Raw genomic sequence first — 24,802 nt, 5'->3', positions numbered from 1 at the left:
GTTCATTTCATTTAAAAGCTATCTTCTCTCTCCCTCAAGCATCTACTGGGTAACAAGAGTGAGATACAAAGGCATGAAGCCACAAATATAAAACAGCAAAAAAATAGCTCGAAAATCCTAGACATAAAAAGGAAACAGACAAGAAGTAAAAAACTTCCAAGGAGAATAGGGTATAGCTCTGTAGCAGTGTGTGCTTAGCATGTAGCAGGCACTAGACTCGACCAGCACCAAAACAAGAAAACCTACAGACTGCATAAACCATAAATAAGACAATTCCAAAATTAATTCACAACGTGTTACATAGTTTGGAAAACAGGAGCAACTAGATCCCAGCCAAAGCAGGATGGAGGAATTCATGTGTACAGTGATGAGCCATGAATACACAAGTGTTCTCTAGTAAGGGTGAAATCAGGAAGAACTAGATGCAACTGGAAAAGCAATCAAATCAATTTCATCTCTCCACTACACACTATCAGGTAACTATCTTTCTTCTCAACCAAGAAACTACAATGGTGAATTTTCTGGAGATAGTAAACAAAAGAAATCGAGGCAGGTAACAGAATGGTGACACACACCTGCAACACCAGCACTCATAAAACAGAGGCAGTTCAAGACCAGCCTGACAACGTAAGGAGTTGGAGGCCAATAAGTACTATATTATAAGACCCTGTCTTTTAAAAGAGAGGCAAGTAAATCCAGATCACAAGACAGGACAGCTGAGACAGAACAGTGAGATCACACTAAAAACGAAGAACTAAATGGAAGCCTAGGAACAAAACAATATTTCAGAAAATTAAAACAAAGCAAACCCTCAACAGAACTTCAAATGATTATTAAAGAATTAAAAAAACAAACTATCACATGAAAATAACAAAAGAAAAAACTGAAAGTTAAATACAAAATACTAAATAAAAATTAAGATCAATTAATAACAGATGAACCAAAGCCCAAACTCAAAAGCATAAAAAAAAAAAACCCTCAAATAATGAATATTAAAAAATAAGGGCCAGGCGCTGGTGGCGCACGCCTGTAATCCCAGCACTCGGGAGACAGAGGCAGGTGGATCTCTGTGAGTTCGAGGCCAGCCTGATCCACAGAGCTAGTCCAGGACAGGCTCCAAAAGCTACAGAGAAACCCTGTCTCAGAAAACAAAAACAAAAAACAAAAACAAAAAATGAGGAAATTATCAAAGATATAATCCAAAAGATATAATCTCTGACCTGAACTAGTTTTTCCTAACATGAGTTAGCAACTTAAAACAATGTGTGCCAGGTCAAGCATGGTGGTACATGCCTTTAATCCTAGCACTTGGGAGACAAAGGCAGGTAGATAGAGGCTAGCCTGGTATACAGGGTGAGTTCCAGGACAACCAGGGCTACACAAAGAAACCCTGCCTCCAAAAACCATTATATGTCTAGAATAATCACTTAAAAAAAAAAAAAAAGTAAACCAGTATTACAGTATCAGAATTAACCTGGATAAGAAGAAAATATCAGCCAGGTGTGGTAGATACACCCTTGGATCTCAGCACTGGGAGGTAGGTAGCTCTCTGCCAGTTCAAGGCCAACCTGGTCTACAGTGTGTTCCAGGACAGCCAGAGCTGTTAACACAGAGAAACTATCTCTGGAGAAAAAAAAAAAAAGGGGGGGGGGGGGGAGAAAAGAAAAAAATATTAAAATCATGGTTGGAGATGTAGCTCAGTGAATAGAGAAAATGCCTTACATGGAGGAGAGTCTGGGTTCAATCCCTAGCATTTGGAGAAAAGGGTATTGAATTCTGAAAGAACATTCACAAATAATTAGAAACTGACAGTATATAGCTATAATCTCAGTACTTGGGAGACAGAGGTAAAAAGATGGCCACCAAATTCAAGACTAGTCTAGGTCATATGGTGAGTTCCACATGAACATGGGCCATAGAGTGAGACAAGAAAGGCAGCATAGGCTAGATATGCATGAGTTCCTGGGTTCACTCTACAGCAGCTCACACACATACAAAGGGATGGAAAGGAGAGAAAAGAAAAAGATGCTGAAAAGAAAACTCAATCTGCCTGGCGGTGGTGGTGCACGCCTTTGATGCCAGCACTCGGGAGGCAGAGGCAGGTAGATCCCTTGAGTTCGAGGCCAGCCTGGTCTGCAGAGTGAGTTCCAGGACAGTCAAGACTGTTTCACACAGAAACCCTGTCTTGGGGGGTGGGGGGGGAAGAAGACTCAATTTATAGAATTTATAGACTACCATGAAGATTAACTATATAGAACTTTTTTTTTTTTTTTTTTTTTTTGAGACAAAATCTATGTAGTCCTGGCTTTCCTGGAGCTCATTATGTGGATCAGGCAGGCCTCAAACTGCCTCCTGAGAGCCAGGATTAAAGGTATGGGCCACCACACCAAGCCTAACCATACAGAATTATAAGAGGAGCAATTACAAAATACACAAAGATTTACCTTGGGTTTTAAGAGGAAATTTTTTTTTTTTTTTAATTTAGGGCAAATAAGAATGGCTCCAAGGGTAGATGTACTTGCTGCCAATCCTGGCAGTCTGAGGTACCAACATAGTGTAAGAAGAGAAGGAAGGAACTTCAGGCTGTCTTCCAACATATGCACAAGGGACAAGCACACACACACATATACAAATAAAAACAAATTGGTTAAAGAAAAAAATGGAGAACATAGTGGTGGACACCTTTAACCCCAGCATGTGGGAAGCAGAAGCAGGTGGATCTCTGAATTCGAGGCCAGGCTGGTCTACAAAGCAAGTTCTAGGGCAGCCAGGGCTACAAAATTTTTTTTGGGGGGGGGGGGGGAGGAGAGTGACCCAGGTATATTTCCCAGCACTCACATGCCAGCTCACAACAGTCTAAAACTCCAGTCCCAAAGGATACAATGACATCTTCTGGCCTCCATGGGCACTGCATATATCTGAAGCATTTCAGAACTTTCACACACAAACAATAAAAATACTAAATCAGGTGTGGTGGTGCATACCTTTAATCCCAGCACTTGGAAGGTAGAGGGCAAGAGGATCTCTATGAATTCAAGGCCAGCCTGGTCTACAAAGCAAGTTCCAGGAAAGCCAGGGCAGTTACAGAGAAATCCTGTCTTTGGAAGGGGGCGGGGACGGAGGGGAACCAGGGGGGGTTTACCATGAAACAAAATACAAAATACAAAGTGAAAACTAAAAATGAATCCATCTTCTCAAAAGCATGAATGAAAATGGTTAGTAGTCTACAGATGGTTTAGGGTAAAACCTTTTTGGTTTTTGTTTTTTTTTTTTCCCCTCAAGACAGGGTTTCTCTGTGTAACAGTCCTGGCTGGACTTGCTCTATAGACCAGGCTGTCCTTGAACTCAGAGATCATCCTGACTCTGCCTCCAGAGCGCTGGGATTAAAGGGGTGCACCAACCCCGCCCAGTTTAGGCTGAAATTTTTTAACTCATTAGATAAACAATAAGCATAAATATGAAGACAGCTGGCTTCCATAATATAAGCACACACACACACACACACACACACACACACACACACACACAAAAAAAAAAAAAAAAAAAAAAAAACCGAATAAAAGACATGAAAAACAAAATGAAAGTCTCATACACCTAAATCATAGAGAAGAAAATTAAATGAGTTGACAGTATTTGAAGACAAAGAAGATAGTACATTTTTTCCTTTTTGAGTTCAGAGTCTCACTCTGTAACCCAAGGTACTCACTATGTAATGCTACCTGACATCAATCCTGTCTCAGCCTCCAAAGTGCTGAGGCTACAGGTGTCAACCATACTTTTCTTCTAGAAAAGAACATATTCTGAAGTAAAAGAACGTTCCTCCTTGGATGAAAAAAGAAGGCCAAGCCTGAAGAGAATAGGCTGCCAACTGTCTATTCAAACATACGAGAAGGCAGACTAGAATGAAATCTTACTTCCAGCTAAATAGCTATTATCCTAGAATTCAAACTAACACACAAAAGCAAAATAATGAAAATGCTAAACAGATAGATACCAAATAACTTCAAAATAAAGGCAAATGGGCTGCAGTGCAGCTTAAGGGTAAAACAGTGACAACCTGGGTTCAATCCCAGCACTAAAGAAGAAGGAACAAAACACAGCATCACTGTGCCTACAGTCACAACTACTCAGGAGGACCAAGGGCCCAGACAGTCCAGCATGGGCAGGGCTGCAGCTTTGGCTCACTGGTCAAGGGTTTGCTTAGTATGTCCAAGTCCTTGGGTTTAATCATCAGCATCTTTTAATCTAATACATAGGCTGCTATTCCTATAAAATAATACAAATTATACATACTCATAGATGTATACATATGATAATATGACTAATGAAATGTGGATGGTCTAAGAGAGTAAGTTAATAAAAATTCAGACTGTGAAGGTTAAAAAAACAAAAATCAACTTAATCTTTTTTTTTTTTTTTTTTTTTGGTTTTTCGAGACAGGGTTTCTTTGTGTAGCTTTGTGCCTTTCCTGGAACTCACTTGGTAGCCCAGGCTGGCCTCGAACTCACGGCTGCCTCTGCCTTCTGAGTGCTGGGATTAAAGGTGTGCGCCACCACCTCCCAGCTCAACTTAATCTTTAATTTCTTTTTTTCTTTTGGGAGAGTGATGAAAACAGAGTCTCAATAACTGAGTGCAGGAAATAAACTTGCCTATTAATAATCTGTTAGAGGCTGGAGAGATGGCTTAGTGATGTACTGGTCTTAGAGGATCAGTTAGGTTCTCAGCATCCACAACAGGCTCATGGAAAATCTAATTTCCAAATCCACAGATATACAGATAATAAAAAATAAACTATAAAACTGGAATAAGTGAAGGCTTGTGATGCCAGTACTTGGGAGGTAGAGACAGGATAATTAGATGTTCAAGGTCATCCTTAGTTATACAATGAGTTTTCAGTCAGCTTGGGCTATGTGAGACTTGTTTCAATAACAGAAATATTTGTTTACTTTAGGTAGCTGGAGAGATGGCTTAGCCATCAGTGGGAACAGTACTGGTTTAAGAATGCACACTGTTCTTGCAGAGGACTCTCATGTTCAGTTCCCATGCAGCTCAAACACCTTAACTCCCCAGGGCCTTTTCAGGAACAACACATATATTTTCCTTTTTTTTTTTTTTTTAATTAAAAAAAAAATTTTTAAGAAATTTAAGGGGGTGGAGAGATGGCTCAGAGGTTAAGAACAATGGCTGTTCTTCCAGAGGTCCCGAGTTCAATTCCCAGCAACCTCATGGTGGCTCACAACCATCTGTAATGAGATCTGGTGCCCTCTTCTGGCCCTGCAAGGATATATGCAGACATTACACTGTATATATAAATAAATAAGTAAATAAAATAAATCCCTCCCCCAAAAAAAGAAGGAGATTTAAGGCCGTCCTCCGCTATACAATAAGGGATGTATGTTTTGGTTTTTTGTTGTTGTCTGTTTGGGGTCTTTGGTTTTTGTGGGGGGAGATTTTATTGTTGTTTTGTTGGTTTTGAAACAAGGTCTCACTCTATAGAGACCAGTCTGGCCTAGAAACCACTATGCAATTCAGACTGACCTCAAACTCATAGCAACCCTCCTGCCTCAGCCTCCCAAGTGCTGGCATAAGCGACCATGTTTGACTTTTGGATTTTCTTTTCTTTTTCTTTCTTTTTGAGACAGCACCCCAAGCTACCCTCCAACTCACAATCCTCTCCCTACCTCTAGAATGCTGGGATTACGCCCATGTTTCAACATGATAAAAACTCCAGGTCTTTTTTTAAGTTGACATTTATTTCATTTTGTTCCTGTTGTGTTTTACTTGGAGGTGTGACTTGGGGTGTGGGTGGAAGTCAGAGAACAACCTGTGGTATGCATGTTCCCAGGGTCAAACTTAACTTGTCGGTCTTGGTGGCAAGTTCCCTTACCCACTGAGCCACCTCAGTTTTCATTTGTTCTCTCTTCTACTGCCTCCTCTTCGACTACTATTACTGAGAAACTTTTGGTGTTCCTAGGGCCTTGGGCTTTGAAGTACACGTTCCTACACAATTAACGATAATAAAGTCATTATAGAGTAACTGATCACGATATCACTGAGTCACCCATCATTCTTCCTTTTAAGGTGCTCCCAGTTGATTTCTATGTCCTCTCTTTAAGGTCGTCCTTCATCTCTGAGAGTATCATCCTGTACCTTTTTCTAATCTCACCTTTTAAATGCATTCTACATACTATTCAACAAAAACAGTTTTCTTGGCCAGGCAGTAGTGGCACACATTTTTAATCCCAGCACTTGGGAGGCAGTGGCAGGCGGATCTCTGTGAGTTCGAGGCCAGCCTAGTCTACAGGACAAGTTCCAGGACAGGCTCCAAAGCTACACAGAAAATTGTCTTAAAAACAAAAAAGTTTTCTGAAAATGGGGCTTTATCTTTCTGGATCATTACTATTCCATATCTGTCAAAGTTCTTACAACAAGCTTATGGCAAGTGAGCCATTTCTGATCCAGAATTCCCTAACTGGATCTGAGCAACTTGATCTGATCTTAAAGAGGTCTAGAGGTAGGCACCATATCCAAGTCAAACTAGTCCAGGGCAATTTTAACCAAAAGAATATCAGATTCAGACTGAGATTTTAGGCTCTTAGGACAGGAGGTACAGGTTGGAGAGACAACTCAGTGTATAAATACTTGCCACCAGTACCACACATCAGCCCTGACCACCTGAGTTCATATGCCCAGAACCCATGGAAAAGGCAGACTCAGTCGTAAAAAGCACCTGTAAGCCCAGCAAGCCTATACAGAGGTGGAGCTGGGACATCTGCTCACAGGCCAGCTCACTTGTTTATACAGAGGGAAAGAGACACACTCTCTCTATCTATCTATCTATCTATCTATCTATCTATCTTTTATTTTTAATTTTTGAGACAAGGTCAATGTAATCCTGACTATCCTGGAACTTTCTGTATTGACCAGGCTGCTTCTGCCTCCTGAATGCAGAGATTAAAGCCATTTGCCACCATGCTTCACCAAGACCATCTTAAAGAACCTGAAAGGTGGGACTGATAAAACGGCTGTCCTCTAACCCACATTTTATTTTTTTTGAGCTGAGGATCGAACCCAGGGCCTTGAGCTTGCTAGGCAAGCGCTCTACCACTGAGCCAAATCCCCAACCCCCCCATTCTTTTTCAAGTGCACACGTGCACACACACAGACACACACACACACACACAGAGAGAGACACACATACACCTATTTTTTTTTAATGCCAAAAGATTTTTTTTCAAGCCACAAGCTACCTAGGTATTGGCGGCCCTCGCCAATCTCAGCACGCAAGAGGTTAATAGTTTGAGGCAAGCCAGCCCAGTTTCCACAGTAAGTTAAAGACCTGTCTCAAAAAAAGATTGGGAGAGACAGAAAGGTGAAAAGAGGAGCTGAGAAACAGTCATCCCTCTCCACAGGAGGCAATATAAGAAGGTAGAAACAACTTAATGGCTGCCTAGATTGCAATTCTAGATATGTATTTCCCTTAAAACTATAGCTTGCTAATCCATACAATGAAAACTACTTCAGCAATTTGACAGTTAAATGAAGTAATTGGTGTAAAATATTTAGCACAGTATCTGCAACATAGTTAGACACTTGGAGAGGTTAACTCCTACTCAGTAATTTCCACCAAGATAAAGGAAGGTACCACAGAAGAGACACAGGAGTAGCTCAAGTCCCTGTCCATAGTAAGACTTTTGGTTCCTGTATCCTCACAACAAAAAATACTCCGCTCTGTTCATACAAGCTTAGAATCGGACTTCTGTCTCATAATTGTCACTACAGGAATTTAAAAGACTATACCTCTTTTTTAATGGTTTCCCACATCCCACCAATTTAAATAAATTGAAATAAAACATGCTCCCAATACAGCTGCCATATTTACCTTGACATTCTGACCACTTCCATAAACAAAGGGATAAAAACGACTAGTATCTGAGGCATCCCACCACATCCCGACCAGTACTTTTCCTCTTATGTATGTAATGCTCCTACCTTGTCCTCCTCATTCCACTATTAGTGTTTACTGATAATTCTGGTAATTCAAGCTAATTTCATTTGCTTAGAGACCACCCTAAACATAACATCCAACACAGAGAAGAAGTCAACAGTAGACTTTCCATATTTCAAGTCTCTATACACACACACACACACACACACACACACACACACACACACACACACCCCTTTTGACGCCCAGATTAGTCTCAAACTAGAACTCACTATGTAGCCAAGGAAGACTATTAACTTAGGTCTCCTACCTTCACTTCCTGTGCATTGGAATTACAGATGTATATGGTACCACATCCACTTTCATGCAGGGTTGGAGGGAACTTAGGGCCCCTCACGAACACTAAGCAAGTTTTCTACCAACTGAACTACATCCCCTGAAAGTCTTGAAATGTGCATGACTGACTTCATCTTCCACTGCTAAGTCCTATTTTTTTAACACTACAATAATTAGCTGTAACTCTGCTACACTGGATTTTCACATACAATCAACTGAGATTCACTATCTTCTATAAGCTACCGAGCCATAAGGTCTATTCACCTAGAACCCCAAGGCAAAAATAAAACTTCTACTTTTGGTATATGCCTAAGAAAAGAAGTTAAAATGTCTGTTTTCTACCTTCAGGCCAAACCTCTCTCATTTCCCAAAAAGTCACCAAAGTGCTCACAAAGACGGTGACAAGTTTAAAACAACAGAAACAGAAACCCTCTGCTGCTTGCCAAACTTGTTAAGATGTGAAGACAGAAGGCACGGAAAATTAAACTACACATCACAGATTCGGTAAGATGACAGTAACGTAAGCCCTGAGCCCCCCCAACCCCCCCTGTACTCATGAAACCTAACACACACCAGCAAGACAGCTCCAGTAAAGAGCCCCAGGTAGAGTGCTGAGAACACCATTCAGAGCTACGCTTTCCTGACATGGAAGAGGACCTGAGTTTAATCCTCAGCTCCTGAGTATCATTTCTCTCTACTTTTCAAAGTTTAGACACTTATACATACGCACATACACATACATACATACACACATACACATACACACACACAACTTAAATTTTTCAGATTTTACAAAATCAGTTTAAAACTTGAAGCCAATATTTAAAATTTAACATCCTAAACTACTTAAGTTTTTTTTAATATTTTTGATAAACAGTCCTTACCACTCTGGCTGCTCTCTCCTGAGATTCACATTTCCTGCAAAACCATGGTCCAGTAGGTACTTGAACAATGCCATAGCAAGCTGTGGGGAAACAAAATTGTTTGAATTTGAAAACAAAATATTTATATTTGAAAACTAAGAAAAAAAAATTTAAACCCTACCAACTTCTCACACTATTCAACAACTTACTTTATAAATTATTTTATATTATGTTGAGTGTGCATTTAATTAATAAGTAAAATTATAACAATAAAATTTAAAAATTCAACCTTCTGAGTTATTTCCACTAAAATCCAAAAAGTGTTTGGTATGACAGTACATAAATGTAATCACAAAACTCTATAGAGGCTAAACCAAGATGATTCTAAGTTTCAAGTCACTCTGAACTGCACAGAAACTCTATTTTCAAATAAGTCAAAATGCTACAAATGTTTTTTTTTTTTTAATTGCATGTTGGGATACTGTTTTTCAGTGATTGTGTAAACAGCACAAGTTTATGTACAGAATAAATCAGAAATTCATTGATTCATTCCTTGGTTTAAGTACCAAGTGTTTCCTGTTGCTTTGAGGTAGGATTTTACTGACTACAGCCTGCCTCAGCCACTTGAAGTGCTGGGACTACAAGCACACAAATGAATGAAACAACAAAAACAGATTAAAAACAAAAAAATAAGACTAAGACAAGCAACAGATACAAAACAGAATATGCCACAGTGAGATACTTGTGGGCTGCTAGGGCTGTGGCTGACAGCATAGAGCAGTACACAGCATGTGTGAAGCCCAGGTTTATCTCCAGCAAGCCTGCAACGTCAGCACTCAGGAAATGGAGGTCAACCTTTACCACACAGCAAATTCAAAGCCAGCCCAGGTTATTCGATATTAAAGTGATAGTTTATGGTAGAGCACTCTACACAGCATGTTCAAGGACCTGAGTCTAATCTCCAGCACTTAAAAAAAATTATGTGAAGTATCCAAAAAAGGCAAATTAATAGACAAAGTTGTGGTAGTCTAGCTATATGAGAATCAGGTAGAAACAGGAAGTGACTTCTAATGGATCCAAGCTTTTTATTAGGGTGATGAAAAAGATCTAAAATGAACTGTGGTGTTTGCACAACTCTATAAATATATCAAAAATCACTGGACTATACACACTCCAAACAGGTGAACTGCACAGTATGCAATTGTATTTCAATACAACTGTTATATAAAAAAAAAAACTTTTATACAATTTGCATACCCCAAGTATTCTCATTCTCACATACCTAATTCACAGCCTCACTTTTTAAAAATATTTTTTAGAATGTATTTTATTTATTGTATATACATGCGTATGTCAACTTTCAGGGATTTGTTCTCTCCTTCTACTATATGGGTCCAACAATTGATTTCAAGGCTTAGCAAGAAGTGCCTTATAACTAGACCATGTCACTGGCCCAGGCTCCTTGTTTATAAGGGGATGGAATTAGGGGACGGAGTTGTTTTGTTTTAAACTGGGCATGGTGTAACACCAGCACTCAGGAAGTTGAAACGGGAGGACCTCAATCAAGTTCAGGCCAGACTGGGTTACACAGTGAGAATCTGTCTACAAAATCCAAGAGATTGGCGAGAAGTAGGGAGCTACTGGAGCAGCTCACAGATTAAAACAACTTTGTCTAGCATGAACAAAGTCCTGAATCTGACCCTCAGCATGAAAACACAAAAGGAAAAGGAGAAAAAAAGTTTAAAGATTTGTTGTTTGGTTTAGCAACTTACAAAATGTTTTTACTATTTATTTATTCTTATGTATGTTGTGGGGGGCCAGTGTGCCAGGGTGAGCAGCAGAGGTCAAAGGACTTTCAGCAGTTGGCTCGCTCCCTCCCACCATGAGTCTCAACCATCACACTGGTCAGGCTTGGTAGCAGGTGCCTTTCACCCAGTCATCTCTCCAGCTGAAAAAGTTGATTTTAATGTTCATATTTAATCTGTTAAGATTTTAAATTTTTCTGAGAACTTATAAACACATTCATTTCCATCATACTCAGCAGAAAAATGTCTTAAAATACTGGGAAACAATAAAATAAAATCACAGAACTTTCTAAATACCAAGAGCTAAACTTTTTGACTCAAGAGTGTCCCATAGCACAGGTTGGCCTCAAACTTGCTACGCAACCCCTAGGATGGACTTGAGGTTTTGAGCCTACTGAGTACTGAGATTACAGACACATGCCTTCATGACAGGTTTATTCCACACTGGTTTAAACCCAGGGCCTTGTGTATGATACCTACTTACTTCAACTAAACGACATGCTGTCCTAATTGAATCTAGGCTGTCCTCAAACTCAAAAAGATCCTCCTGCCTGACACTCCCCAGAGTTGTGATTACAGGCATAAACCACCATGCCTCAGCTAATCTCTTTTAAACCTGTGAAAGTCTAATTAAAGAAAACAGCATCAGTGACTGGGTGGTAATCGTACACATCTGTAATCCCAACAACTTGGGAGGCAGAAGTAAAACTGGAGTTCAAGACCTGCATACCAATTCTGAGGCCAGCCTGGGCTATGTGAGACCCTGTATCAAAAAAGAAAAAAGGAAAAGAAACAGCACAGAGTCCAAACACACACTTTTATTTAAGCACCTTTAGAAGGGAAAAGATTTAGATGTACATTTTCTGTATTGACAAGCAAAGATTACATAACAAAAAAGTTTTTCATCCAATTTATGAGATATGCCCTGCCCCCAGACAGAAAAGCAGAGGGGAAAAGGTATTGGAGAAATATATTTGAGCAAAGTGTAATGAGCAAAGTGTAACAAGATATATGTACGAGAATGCCATAACCATTAATTTTTATCCCAACTAAAGATCATAACACATACAAATGCCAATGAAAACAGAAATTATGTATGTTTGACATAAATTTTCATTCCTTTTTGTATTTGATTTTTGCAAAAGACTCAAGTATCTAGGACAATGTGTAACTTTCTCTTTTAAAAGAAACCAGTTAAGTTTCTTTTAAAGTTAAGTTACTCTCTCAGTATCATTACAAGTCTAAATGTGTCCCTCCCAAACAGTAATACTTGATTCTTTAAAGAATGCACTTTGGGACCAGGAGTAGTGACAAATGCCTTTTAACCCCAGCACTTGGGAGGCCGAGGCAGGCGGATCTCGATCTCGCTCCAGCACAGCCAGTGCTGTTACAGAGGAAATGTCTGGCGAGTGCAAGTTGGGGCCAGAATTTGACTCAACTGGCAGAGTGCTTGCCTATCCTACATGAAGCCCTGGGTTTCATCCTCCTGACCGTGTAACCCAGGAATAGTAGTGCATGCCTGAAATCCTAGCACAGAGAAGGCATGAAGATGGGGAACTCAAGGTCAGCTTGGGCTACTGGACAATCTGGGGGTGTGATGGTATAGGCCTTTAATCCCAGCACCCTGGAGGCAGAAGCAGGGAACACTCTGGGCCTTGAGGTAACCCTGGGCTTCATAATTAATTGAATTCCAGATGAGAAAGAGCTGATGAGACCCTGTCTCAAAAAAATAAAAACTGAAATAAAATTTTCTTTTATTTTTTTTGTATGTGGTGGAGCTGAGGATCGAACCCAGGGCCTTGTGCTTGCTAGGCAAGCACTCTACCACTGAGCTAAATCCCCAACCCCCTGAAATAAAAATTTCACTTTGGCATCTTAAGCTCCAATTGCCCTCTCCCCCCTTTGGTAGGACACTTCTCATTACAACTTCCTTAGGCTCACACCTATAATTTCTCTACTTGAGAGCTAATGCAAGGGGATTGCTGCACACCTGGGTCTTACCTGGGCCACATAGAAAGACCCTATCGAAAAAACACAAAAACTCCCACCACTCAGTGTTAGCCTCAGAGATAGGAAGGATGACCACACAGTTAGCCACCACAAACAGTATCTAGTCTTGCCTCCTGGATCCCTCTACCACTCGAAATGGACGGCCAGAAACTTCAATGACCAGAAAGGTTATCTTAGGTCCCCCAGTTATTCTGGGGGGGAAGGGGTTGTGTGATTCAAAGCCTTTGGGTGACAGCACCCAAAAATAAACTATGAATCTCCCTCCCCAGTGTGGAGCCATAGGGGCTGTGTGCTGCAGCAGCCCTTGACCAGCTTTCCTCCAACAGCCCAAGTCAGCTCAGCCCAGACACTCACTCCCTCTTGGGCGCCTTCCACTGTCTTCACAGAAGCACCCAGTGGCAGGCGGCGGCGGCGGCGGCGGCGGCGGCAGCAGCAGGGTCTCTGCCAAAGAGCTTGGGGTGCAGCAGGGTCCACCCTCCCTCCCTCCCTCTCTCCCTCCACCTGAAGGGGCAGGTCGCCCCGCACCGCAGGAAGTCTCCTGACACACTGCGGCAGAGGGAGCGGGCAGGGGAGGGGAGGGAGGAGAAAGCCTCCGGTTCCCAACGCCACCAAGCACACCGTGCGTCCTGGGGACTCACTCCAGCACGGGTCGCACGCTCCTACCCTCCCCAGGCGCAGCCCCGGCCCGACGCGGGCAGGCGGGCAGGCGGGCGGGCAGGCAGCCACCCAATGACACTTGAGAGAGTGAGCGCGGAATCACATGACAGCCGGGGCCACACGCACTTTCTCCCACGGGCCGAGGCACGGCCCGCGCCCGCGGCCACCACGCCGGGCTCCCGCGGCCTGCGCACGGGGCGGGGCGGGGCCGCGGGCCGGCCGGCCGGCGGGCGGGCGGGCGGGCCGGGGGAGGGGCGGCGGTGGCAGTTGCCGCCGAGGGAGGGAGGGGAGGAGGGGGTGCAGTGACGGTTGGGAGCAGGCCGGTTCGGCCCGGCAGGCGGTTGGGTGTTTACCTTGATGCACCGCGACGCTGCAGCCGTGCCCGTCGCAATAAACCAGCGGGTTCTCGGCCCAGCCTCTCTCGTCTGAGCAAACGCAACAGCCTCCAATCATTTCCTTCATACTATGGGAGACCTCGTCCTCCAGTGACACGGGCCGGTCGCTAGAGACCATCTAAGAGGGAGTTGGGGGGCGACCATTAACAAACACGAGCAAGGCAGCCAGAGCTCCCCACACGCAGCCCCCTCGCCCGCTCCGCCCCGACCCCGGCCCGGGCCCTGTCCCCGTCCCCGTCCCCGTCCCCGCCCGCCCGCTCGGCCGCTCGCTCACTCGGGCTTTGCCGCTCAGTCACTCACGTTCCGCACAGGAGTCAGGAGCCATGTCCTTGCTGACTCCCCCCACCTCCCCGCCACCGCCTCCTCCTCCTCCTCCTCCTCCTCCTCCTCCGCGGCGTCCTCCCTCCCCACCTCCACCCGGCCGCTAACGCCGCCGCCCGAGGAGGGCACACATAATCAAGCAGGCCTCCGCACAGGCGCACTGGGGGGCTCCCGCTGGGCCCGGGGCGGCGAGGGAGGGGAAGGGGCTGCGCTTCCTCCTCCGAGCGTCACCCGGCGTGCGCGCCGGCCCGCCCTGCGGCCGGCGTCAGGGAGGCGGCCCCGGAGAGGCGAGGCCTGCGTGCGCGCCGCCGCGTCCCCTGGCCCCAGCCTACCTCCAGGTTTTCCCCTCCCCCGCACCGCTCGGCGGCGCCGAGGTGTGCGGAGGTGGGGGACCGGCGAGCGGAGCCGGCTGCTTGCTCGGCGCGGCCCGAGTGAGTCTACCGGAGGGCTCAGGGGCGCGCGCGGGGCCCGGGACGTTGGGCCGGCCTCGCCTCGCGGGCCCGGGGCGCGCGTGGGGGAAGAGGCCGCGGCGGGCGGGCGGGCGGGCGGGGGCCGGAGTCGCTGAAGGGGGCTGTCCCCGGGGCGTCTCGCGTGGCACCGGGCACCTACCTGAAGGCCTGCGCCTCGGGAACTGGCCCGCGGGTAACAATGGTTGGGCGAGGGTGCCAGCTTCCATGAAGGGTGTAATGAAGCATGGCTTCCTGCAGTTGGCCGCTCTAACTTCCCAGTGCTGTCGCTGCTTCACCTCCCATTTAAATTCACAACCTGGATTCTTCCCAAAGTTCACCCAGTGGAAGCGTTGCCATATCTACCGCCCACTTACGCACCACCTTGCCGCCCCCCCCCCCCCCCCGTGACAAATGAAAGTGCAGCAACAGGTCAAAAGCTTGTGTTTGGGTTGACTCTGAGCGGGAGCCCCAGGACTACATTATAGCTTGGTAGGTATACAAATGATAGGAGGCATTAGCAGCCTAATGGAGTGATCTGGAAAATGCAGCTAGAGGACGAAGGAACCCACGTTCTAGCCTGTCACCAAAGGGTAACATTACCAGAGTGTGGTGCTCAGTTCTGATTGAGGATTCCTCTGATCTAGCTTGTTTCTCCAAATTTACCTTGGCAAATGTGATGTCATTTAAGTGGGAGAAATACAGGAGCTCTCATACACAAATAGAAAATAGGTTAGACCAATGTGAGTAGACTAGTGAGCTGGATGCTGAGTAGTTTTTGGCTAAAAAAACAAGCAAAAAATACCATCTCCCTAGTCCTTTCTCCATGTACATCCAACACTGATACTAAGTAAAAAGTGTTAAGTCATTATAAAGTTTAGCATGGGAATTATGGATAGATTGTTTAAATGACAAACAGTTCCAAGACAACTTCATGGCTTTTGGTTAATTACTTGGGGGAACAAAGGTGTTTATTAGAAACTAACCATATTGTATGGTCTGGAAAATGCACTTACTCAATGCTAGAATGCTCTAGGCACTCCCCAGATAACGTAATAATTTAAGTTTTAAAATATTCAAAAATGGTAATGTGTGGCTGCTCTTTTTCTATTTCATAGTAAAAGTCTAAGAATAGCAATAAACACAGCACAGCAAGCATCTATTGGCAGATATATCCAAATGTTCCAAAGCTATGAGAGGTACCTACATTAATGAGGAGTCTACCAAAGCTTGGGCTAGGGGGGAAATTACTCTAAAATACAAAACTGAGCGTTCTCTTTTAATCTTAATACATTTGGAAATAGTGACTGCCGATTAGTAAAATGACATTTTCAAGAGGATATGCTAATAATAAATTTCTGGACCTCGAATGATGCTCTTAACTATGAAGTGTTGAATCTACAGCAACCTTCAAACAGTATACTGTTTTGTTTATCTTAACTGTACAGAATATTTTCACTTCACCCTTATACAAAAGAGATCAGTTCAATGTCTAATTCATGCTCTGCTTCCTAATGTAGAGTAATTTTGAGTTCAAATCAATGTGGAACTTCCCAAACACTCCAGTCAAGCCTTAATGCACTAAATTACTTTAAAATGTATTCATTTTATTTTGAATGCATTGAAGCTTAGTTCTTGTGATGAAATTAATTTGTGTGTAAAGAAGGATAAGTACCTTACCTCTTTCTGTAACACCTAATAAATATAGGTAAATGCTTACTCTTTTCAAAACAACAAAAAAATGGTCATTTATATGAAGTTTTGAAATACCAAAGAAAAAGGCGGGGGGGACTGGATGATGTGTAAAAGAAAAAATAGGAAAGATGCACAATTTTAACAGGTGTTTAATGTAAATAATAGTATCTGAAGCAGAAAATTTATGAAAGATACATAAATGCATACATGTTGACACTAGAATTCAAATTACTTAAAATCAATTTTTAACATTCTATAATGGAGTCATAAAAATAAGGAAAATTATTGGGAATTCATAGGACACTTAATTTTAACTGATGTACAAGATACTGAACTTTTGGTTGTTTTATGTCTAAAGTACAGTATTTGGTATATTTCTATAATATATCAAGTACAAAAGAACAGGCAGAATGTGCTCAAATATGCAGTGGAATATTCACTCAGTAAATATTTACTAAACAGTCAGTGTGTGCCAGGAACTCTTGTATATAGGGAATATAGAAATAAGAAAACTGTATTTGTCCTTTAGGAGATACGTACAATCACAGACTGCGCAGATACATATAGTAAAAACACTAAGCTAAATATGCTAATACTAATGTCTCAGAATGGGTAAAACTTGTTCAAGAACATTTTTTTTTAATTAGTGATACAAATTATATTGCCATGTGATTGATAGAATATCTTTCTAGAAAAGAACTTCAATCTTAATGTTCCCATTTAAATCCAATTCCATATTCCCCAAATACTCACTTACATCTTGTACCTGTAGGAAAGAACGCAAAGCCTATTGTCTCGAATATTCTTCACATAATAGTGTCTAACACGGTACTGGCTCATCTATTTTCTCTAAATTAATCATCTGAGGCAAACCACAAAAAGACACAAGTCAAGTATTTTATGATGTAATCTTTATTCCTACTATAACAGGAAAATCTACTTTCACTCCATAGGTAATATACCTCCTTATAACTTTCTTTATTTCCTAACCTGGACACTAACTTTTCCAATTTAGTTTTCCATAATCATTTACCTAAGTAGACTCTATAAAAGGAATATTTAAAATTATATTTGGTTCATAGGTTATCTGTTTTCGTATTTAGCCCCTTTTTAAACTACAGTTTTATTTGCCTTCTGTTTGTATGTATTATATCTTGTTTAAGATTATTTTCTATAATATGGCATAGAAACTACGGTATATTTCTGTATGATTTTGAACATTTCTATAATAGTTAACACTATATACTTTCCTTAGCTAGCTTCTTTACTTTGAGGAAGCATTTTAGATGCTATATTACCCTCACACTTATTTTCTAAACAATTGGAACTCATTTATTATAAAACTTTATTGAAAACTATAATATCGTTTCCAAATAAATCAGCTGGAAACCTTAAAAAAAAATCCAGTTTCTTAGGATCCACATACACTTTCAGATAAAATTTGTGTAAAAAGTTGTTTTTTTTTCATTTGATACCTAAAGTGTTACCTTTAGTGTGAAAAGTTTATCACAAGCTATATATATTTATATTATTTTAATAAGTATTTTGAAACTGGTTTTGTTATTTACAATAAGTGGCTCTTGTGTCTTTATAGATGCAAACCCTACACATGTCTCCCATATGTATTACATATTCAAATTTCATGAAAGAGTATTCTTTCCAATTATGTTTTCAGTTGAAAATCTGTTAATGACTTTTGCAAGATTCCATTTAATGAGCCATGTTAGTCTTCTTGATCCTTTTTTTCCCTTGCCATAGTGCTTACCAAGTGCCTGGCCAGTACCCTGGAAGAAGTAAGCCCACAGAAACATTTAATATACAATGCTGGTGTTGAAAAGATGAGTGCAGTCTGAAATTTATACTTCAGGATAAAGCAAGCCTTTATTTTGCATACACAAACTAAAATTTCTAAAAATATTTCTAATAAGTGAAATCTTCGAAGATTTTCAATAGTTAAAATTAATATTCTAGACATGAAAGAAGAGGGCTTTTAATTTTATTACCATATAATAATTGTACAATATAATGGGTTTCATTATGGTATATTCATGAGTGTATAGCATGTCCTTGCTCTCATCATATTTACTCCTCCATTACCTTCTCTAGCCCCCTCTCCCCTCCCCCCCCCCCTGGTCATCTCCCCCTTTCCAAACAGTCCCTTCTGTTTTCCAGTCTTTGTGTTTCTTAGTCTAGATTCAGCATATGAAGGAAAACATGCACTATTTCTCTTTCTGAGTCTGGTAAGAGTTTGCATTTCCCAGATTATTACAGTTGTCCACATTGTGACTTTCACATAAAAGTCACAACTGTATTTGCAAGAGTCTCTTAGGATCAATTATAATGAATATTGTTTGTAAATGCATTTAACTCTTGGAAAGTGGGGTGATTCTCAAATTTAAATCTATGTTATCTAAATTGAAAATATTTCTAAAGACCAAGATCTAGTATTTTCTCAAAGAGTTTGCTTTACTTAACCTTGTGTTTGGCTTCCGAGTTGATTCTTTTGCTATAAAATTAATACTAATAAAAACATAATACACTTACATTTTCACATTTTAGGAGATAAACCACCACATAATTTCCAACAGAAAAACAGTATCTCTAGAAGGCCTTTAAAACTTGTGGGTGTTACATAACCCTAAACATTCAAAGTGGTGCTTTTTCCTATGATCAACAACACTTAACGCTGACTTTTCAGGGTGTCATCAATATAATGTAGGGCCCATTTTCCATTTTTTTTTTTTTTTTTTTTTTTTTTACTGACATTGAAGATTTCCATCTCTGGTATAATTAAAGTGTAATTAAAGTGACATATTCTGCTGTCTGTTGATAGGACACAATAAGATTATGTTAAGTGAAAGATTCCCAACATGTAAAGAGGAAAATCAGTTTTGGAAATGGAAGAGTCCTTAGAAGAAATGAAACATATCTGGGACTGAAAAAAGAAAGGAAAGAGAAGAAAAGAACAAATTAAGCTGAATTGCTAAATAGTATTTGGACTAAAGAAGGTCACTTTTTAAGATTTAAATGTTTTCCTCTGTGAAAGGGGCCACTGCTTCCCAAATCCAGAAACAAGCCTACGAATATGTTAATTAAGTGCATTGTGTCCCAGAAAGAATGAGTTTGACAAATTCATTTTTATTCTTTCAATTAATAAAGTGTTTGTCTAGCCATCTAAGATTTTTTAAATCTATAATGTGTATATTTGCCATTGTACAGTAACAGTGCCAAGGACCAACATGACCCCATAGGGTGAATCTTATGAAGCTTAACATTCCTGTCGAATTAAGCACACAAGCCTCAGATCTTTTTGTCAGTCTTTCCTTCCTGTGGAACTGAGAGCCAGAATGTAGGTAATTTTTATATGGTGGCACTTTAGCCCAATTAAAAAAGCAGTATCTTTGGCACAAGCAGAGGGGGCAAATATAGTGACATACTATTAAAGGAAGGATTCACAAAGACTGGCCAGGAACGCTACCCCTCTTCGCCCCCACCCCCACTCGTACTTTTTCCTGCCCATTTGTTGTTTTTCTCACAAGTGTATCCTGACTCTTCCTTTTTTCTTTTTCTTTGAATGAAACACAAAACATCTGAGATAGTAGGAGACGTAAAGAAGATTCATCTGCTATCAACTACATAACATATAAACTTGCAAAGCTATTCTAAATATTCAAAGGCTTATAAATAAAAAATGTAAATTGAGCAGGGGATGAGTGTGAAACAGAATGAACAGATTGAAAATACTTAATTCTCAACCTCGATTTTTCTCCTATTCCAACCTTCCCATAGTTATGCTTTAAATGACTTCTCACATAAAATTTTTCCCTGTGCTTCGAAATAAGTGAAGGATTTCCAGGAGGAAATGGAGCTTTAGAAAGAAGACCTGCAAAATGAAAGTGTTCAAATGCAGACTACTTCTCTAGCATTTCAAATGCAAAATCACAACCTTCACCACCTTTAACTGACTCTTAAGGGGTCTTTTCAAACATGCTATTTACGACATCATCTGTTAACTTCATTTTCTAATTCAAAACTCTTGCCAAATGATGTTTTCATGATGACGTGTAAATATAATATTCCATTAGAGATCAATTCTAATTGGTTTTTTAAAATCCACCTTGGGAAACAGTGCTGCATAATACAGACTCGTAATGAGTATTTTAGAAGGAATTTCCACAAAGTCTATTATAATTCCTAAATCCAAATTACTCTTTTTCCTAGTAAGCTTTGGGTCACAGGATTGAAATTATTTCTTCACGAGTTCTCACGCAGGAAGACTTTTGTCTACAAGACCAGGATCACTTGTTGGAAATCTTCATTTTTTAAAAACTGACGTTTGCCAAAAATATTTTTTTCCACATGACTCACAAAGGAAAACAGTTTCTTAGGATGGGTTGCAATTTATTTTGTTTCCAAACCGTGGTTTAAAGTCATAATGGACGTTTTTCCCCTTTGAAATTCCCTGTGATTTTGGAAACGCGTTTCACCTTAACAAACCAAGCCCCTTTTTGTTAGAGCCCTTCCTTTTAAAACCAGACTTCTTGTACACAACAAAGAGCGGAGTAGTAACAAATGAGGGGAAAAAACAAAAACAAAAACGTGCTTTTCCGAACTCCTTTGAGCCCTAACGCTCATTTTCGAATCCATACATTGAAAGACATTTTAAATATTATATAAAATCTGCTCTAATTTCCCAGGGGGGGGGGGCCACATCGTCGCTTATCTAGTGATGACTTTATAAACATCTATGCAGCTTTCCCTGGTAACGTGTGAGCTGGCCTAAAGTCTTGCCGGGCAGCTGCACGTTGGGAAAGCGCCTTTCTCGGCCGTCTGCGGCTGGCATCCCCTCGCAGGCCACGGAGGGTCATAAAAGCGGCGGGGCCGAGCCGGGGGAGCCCTGTGGACTTCCGCGGGCCGCAGGCTGGGGAGGACGAGTCGCCGGTCCCCTCCCCCGGGAAAAGGGCGTCGCAGGGCTTTGGCGCTAGGGCCGAACAATGGGCGCAGCCTGCAGCCCCGCGGCTCCCGCTTCCTCCGCCTCAGCCCGCGGGTTTTCCCGCTCGCCAGCCCCGCTCTGGCCTCCCGAGCCCGGCCCGCCCCCATGCCACATGGGGCGCTTCCTTTGGTGGCCCCAGCTTTAGCGTGGCCTCCTTCCTCCTATTCTCTAAACGTATTTTTACTCTCTCCCTTGGTTTCCAGAAGTGTGTCTGGAAGTCTCATCGCCAGAGTCATGCTGAGTTGCTGTTTCCTTCCGGAAAAAGATTTCCTCCAGAAATCCCAATCTAGAAGGAAATACAGGCAATCCAACATACCCCTTATTGAACCATAACTACCGTCTCCCGTGTTAAGGGAAAATAAAATTTGAAGCACGTAGTCTTAAAAAAAAAAAAAAAACCTGCAATGAACTAATTCCTCTTTAATTTCCTCCTTCCACTACAGTTGTTTTAAAACTCGCCAGCGAATGCCTTCCGCTGCAGAGAGAGGATGTGCCTGCCCAGCAGCACGCAGCAAACCGGAGGGTCTTAGCTTACGCCTCCTGGGACTAGGGAGAAAGTAACCAGGACGAGGGAGCTCAACCCAGGCGGAGAGCAGCCCGGCGGGCGCGGGACGCGGGACGCCCGGCGGGGGCGCAGGGCCCGCGGGCTCTCGGCCGCGAGCCGGGCCGCCAGGGGCGAAGGACTTAAATAGCGGGGGCCGGAGGGGGCGGCGGGCCCGCGCGTGACGATACTTTCCGAGGAAGGCTGGGGCAGCCGAGGAGTTTGCAGATCGGCCTCACCCTCCCGTCTCCCCCCCACCCCAAGAGGGGAAGGGGAAAAAAAAAAAAAAGTGGAAGGGAGGCGGGGAGAGGAGCCACCCCGTTTCCTCCCCTGGATTCTGCGGAAGGGCTGGGGCGGCGCGGGCAGAGAGAGGGCGCGGACCGAGCGGACCAATGGCAGTCAACAGGTCCAGGCCTCGGCAGGGCCGCGGGCCCGGCCTCCTCTCGCCGCCCGGGGCCCTCCCCGCCCCCGCCGGCCCTGCCCGGCTGCCGTCTCGGCCACCAGGGCCCCGGTGGGGGCGGGGCGGGGGTTCCCCCGGCGGAGAATCCTCCCGCGGGGCGAGCGGCGCAGGGGGAGGGGCCGCCAGTCCCGGCAATGGAGGATTAGGAAGGGCTCGGGCCCGACACGAGCGCGGCCCGCGCGTGGCATGCTGGGTAAAAAGTGGCCGAGCCACACCGGGAGAGAGCCGAGAGGAGCCGGGGTCAGAGGTCAGGGCCCCAGGAGCCCGGCGCGCAGAGCTCCCCCACGTGAACGCAGCGAGCGGGAGGAACCTTTTTGTTTTCCACCGCGCCAGCATGCTCCCCTATTGACCGGGCTGCTGGAAAGAGAGGCGCTGCCTAGCGGCTCCCAGCCCGCCCCACCCCCCCCCCTCCACTGCCGACACACAGCCCAACTCTTCTCCCCTTCCCCTCCACTCATCCCAGCCCCCCGCACGGGGCTGGCAAGAACGCAGTAAATTTGCTTTAACAACAAGTGGGGGTGGTTGCATTTACTCCTCCCTCTCGTCTCTCCTCCTCTCCCCCCCCCCTCCTCGCCGCGGCTCTTGACACTACTACAAACCAGCACTATAAACATAAACATGTGTCACTGTAACAGGGCAGGTAATATACGCCTTTTGAGGTGGGGTGGGGTGGATGGGGGCTTGGTCGCTGCTTGGGGGGCAGTAAAAAAAAAAATCATGTTTCACGTGCTCGACGTCTTTGAGGGCTCCCCCCACACGCCGATCCATTTATATAGAATGCAGAGAGCGCCCAGTCACTTAGTCACACAGACCCACAAAAGCAGACTTGCCAATAATCAGAGTACCCCCAAAGCAAATATATTTAAATACCATCCCTCTCCTCCCTCAGCCACCGCTGCCATTTCTTCCATTAGCAAGCAGTAGCGTCAATAATTGAATCCTCTTTCCTTTTAAAAATACTTTTTTTTTTTTAGGATAGCGATAGAAATCAACTTTAGACCTAAATCGAACACCACTCTCTTTCCTACTACACAGTCTGCGCAGAGATTCCTTCAAACAACGAGAAAGGCTGTTTAAAAACTGAGTTCGAGACCTAGTATGCAAAGGTTATTTCCTGGGCTGTGCCTTCACGCGTTTTCCAACTTCTGCAAGTTGCCGCGCCAGGCGGAGTGCAGATTCGCCACCCGCAAGGCTTTATTATTATTTAGCCTATTTAGACTGCCTCTCAACTTTTCTCTCATTCTTAGTTCAACGACCATAGCAATCTACAACTTAAGATAGAGTAAGGCGAATCCCTGTACAAGCTTGAGGCTTGAAACCCAGGAGAATCAGAAAATGTTCAGATGAGGAAGTGGTTCCCTTTGTTCTTTCATTGTTTCTCTACCAACTGGTGGATACAAGGACAAACACTTACCTTCTCTTCTTTTTCCTCCAAAAACCAGACGCTCCCATCGGCCTTAAAATACACAATCCACCTTGAAAGTAACTAGGAACGTCGGGAGAGTTTGTATTCCATTCTTTTTCGCTCTCTGCCCTCTTTTAGCGTAGGATTAAGTTGCCGAGCACGTTGCTGCATGCTGTAGCCCCCCCGCCTTAGTGAATCGGTCACGTTTAGGACCCTCTAAGTCCACCTAATTCTGCCAGTAGAATTGAGGGTATTGGATCTCTAAACTTTCAAAGGGGAAGGGGCCTGCAACTCTCCAGAAAACTTGGAAATAACCTTAAGTTTTTGTTTGTTTGGCTTTTTTTTTTTCTTTTTGCGATTGATTTTTTTTTTAACCACCTCACCAATACTATTTACTTTGAAATTTAAAAAAAAAAATGTATTTCTTCGAGGAAAATAGTTTTTTGTTGTTCGGCTTCTGCTCAGCAAAGCATCACTTAGAGATGGAGTAAAGAGCAAGTTTGTGTAGGCATTTAACAGAATGCGTGCATTTTCCGTCATATGTCCTGTGCCACGTGCTTTTTAAAAACAAACAAAACACTACCACACAGAAAAGAAGGAGACAAAGATTTGAATTAAACTGTTGCGGATCAACTTTAGAGGAAGCATTTATGTGAGATTTACTAGGGTGAATTGTTCCCAGGTTTTGAAAAGTAAGCTTTTCTAAGATAACAGACTTTATTTTTACTCTATAATCACAAAATAAAAAACAAATTTTCTGCTTAGTGGTGTTTAGTGACCATCCTGATGGGTACTAGCGTTCAAACCATGTTTTAATCTGATCATGGTGTGATTTGCTGATGTCATGAATATGAAATGATACATACCCATAAAAATCAAACTTGTGATTTTTATTTATTTTTTTTTTAATCTCCCGCTTTTTTGTGT

General features: G+C 42.9%; 2 protein-coding genes and 1 long non-coding RNA gene across 3 annotated transcripts in view; 1 reads left to right on the top strand and 2 right to left on the bottom strand.

The window, feature by feature from the left end:
- Mllt10 (MLLT10 histone lysine methyltransferase DOT1L cofactor) overlaps positions 1-14,600 on the bottom strand; it is a 160,574-nt gene extending 145,974 nt beyond the window's left edge. Inside the window, exons 1-3 of the mRNA XM_036188547.1 lie at positions 14,289-14,600; positions 13,973-14,132; positions 9,169-9,248 (exon numbers count right to left, since the gene is read on the bottom strand). Coding sequence (XP_036044440.1) covers positions 9,169-9,248; positions 13,973-14,132 — 240 coding nt within the window. The 5' untranslated portion in view covers positions 14,289-14,600. The remainder of the gene's footprint in view (positions 1-9,168; positions 9,249-13,972; positions 14,133-14,288) is intronic.
- LOC118584360 lies at positions 11,751-13,863 on the bottom strand. Its single transcript, XR_004945024.1, has 2 exons — positions 13,317-13,863; positions 11,751-12,668 (listed from the first exon to the last, which is right to left on the bottom strand). It is a non-coding gene; the product is annotated as an uncharacterized LOC118584360 (long non-coding RNA).
- A 5-nt stretch (positions 14,601-14,605) lies between the features above and the next one.
- LOC118584358 (translation initiation factor IF-2-like) lies at positions 14,606-24,203 on the top strand. The gene is made up of 2 exons (XM_036188546.1): positions 14,606-14,766; positions 21,913-24,203. The coding sequence occupies exon 2, from the start codon at positions 22,403-22,405 to the stop codon at positions 22,817-22,819; it is 417 nt and encodes a 138-aa protein (XP_036044439.1). The 5' UTR covers positions 14,606-14,766; positions 21,913-22,402; the 3' UTR covers positions 22,820-24,203.
- The last annotated feature ends 599 nt before the right edge of the window (positions 24,204-24,802 follow it).

Source organism: Onychomys torridus, chromosome 5 (assembly GCF_903995425.1).
Source record: "Onychomys torridus chromosome 5, mOncTor1.1, whole genome shotgun sequence".
NCBI lineage: Eukaryota > Metazoa > Chordata > Mammalia > Rodentia > Cricetidae > Onychomys > Onychomys torridus.
Note: the sequence above shows the minus strand (reverse complement) of the source record. Positions and strands in the feature narration are given on the sequence as shown.

Excerpts from the sequence above, each read along its gene's own strand:
- LOC118584358 (XM_036188546.1), top strand. The coding sequence starts at position 22,403 with ATGGCAGTCAACAGGTCCAGGCCTCGGCAGGGCCGCGGGCCCGGCCTC.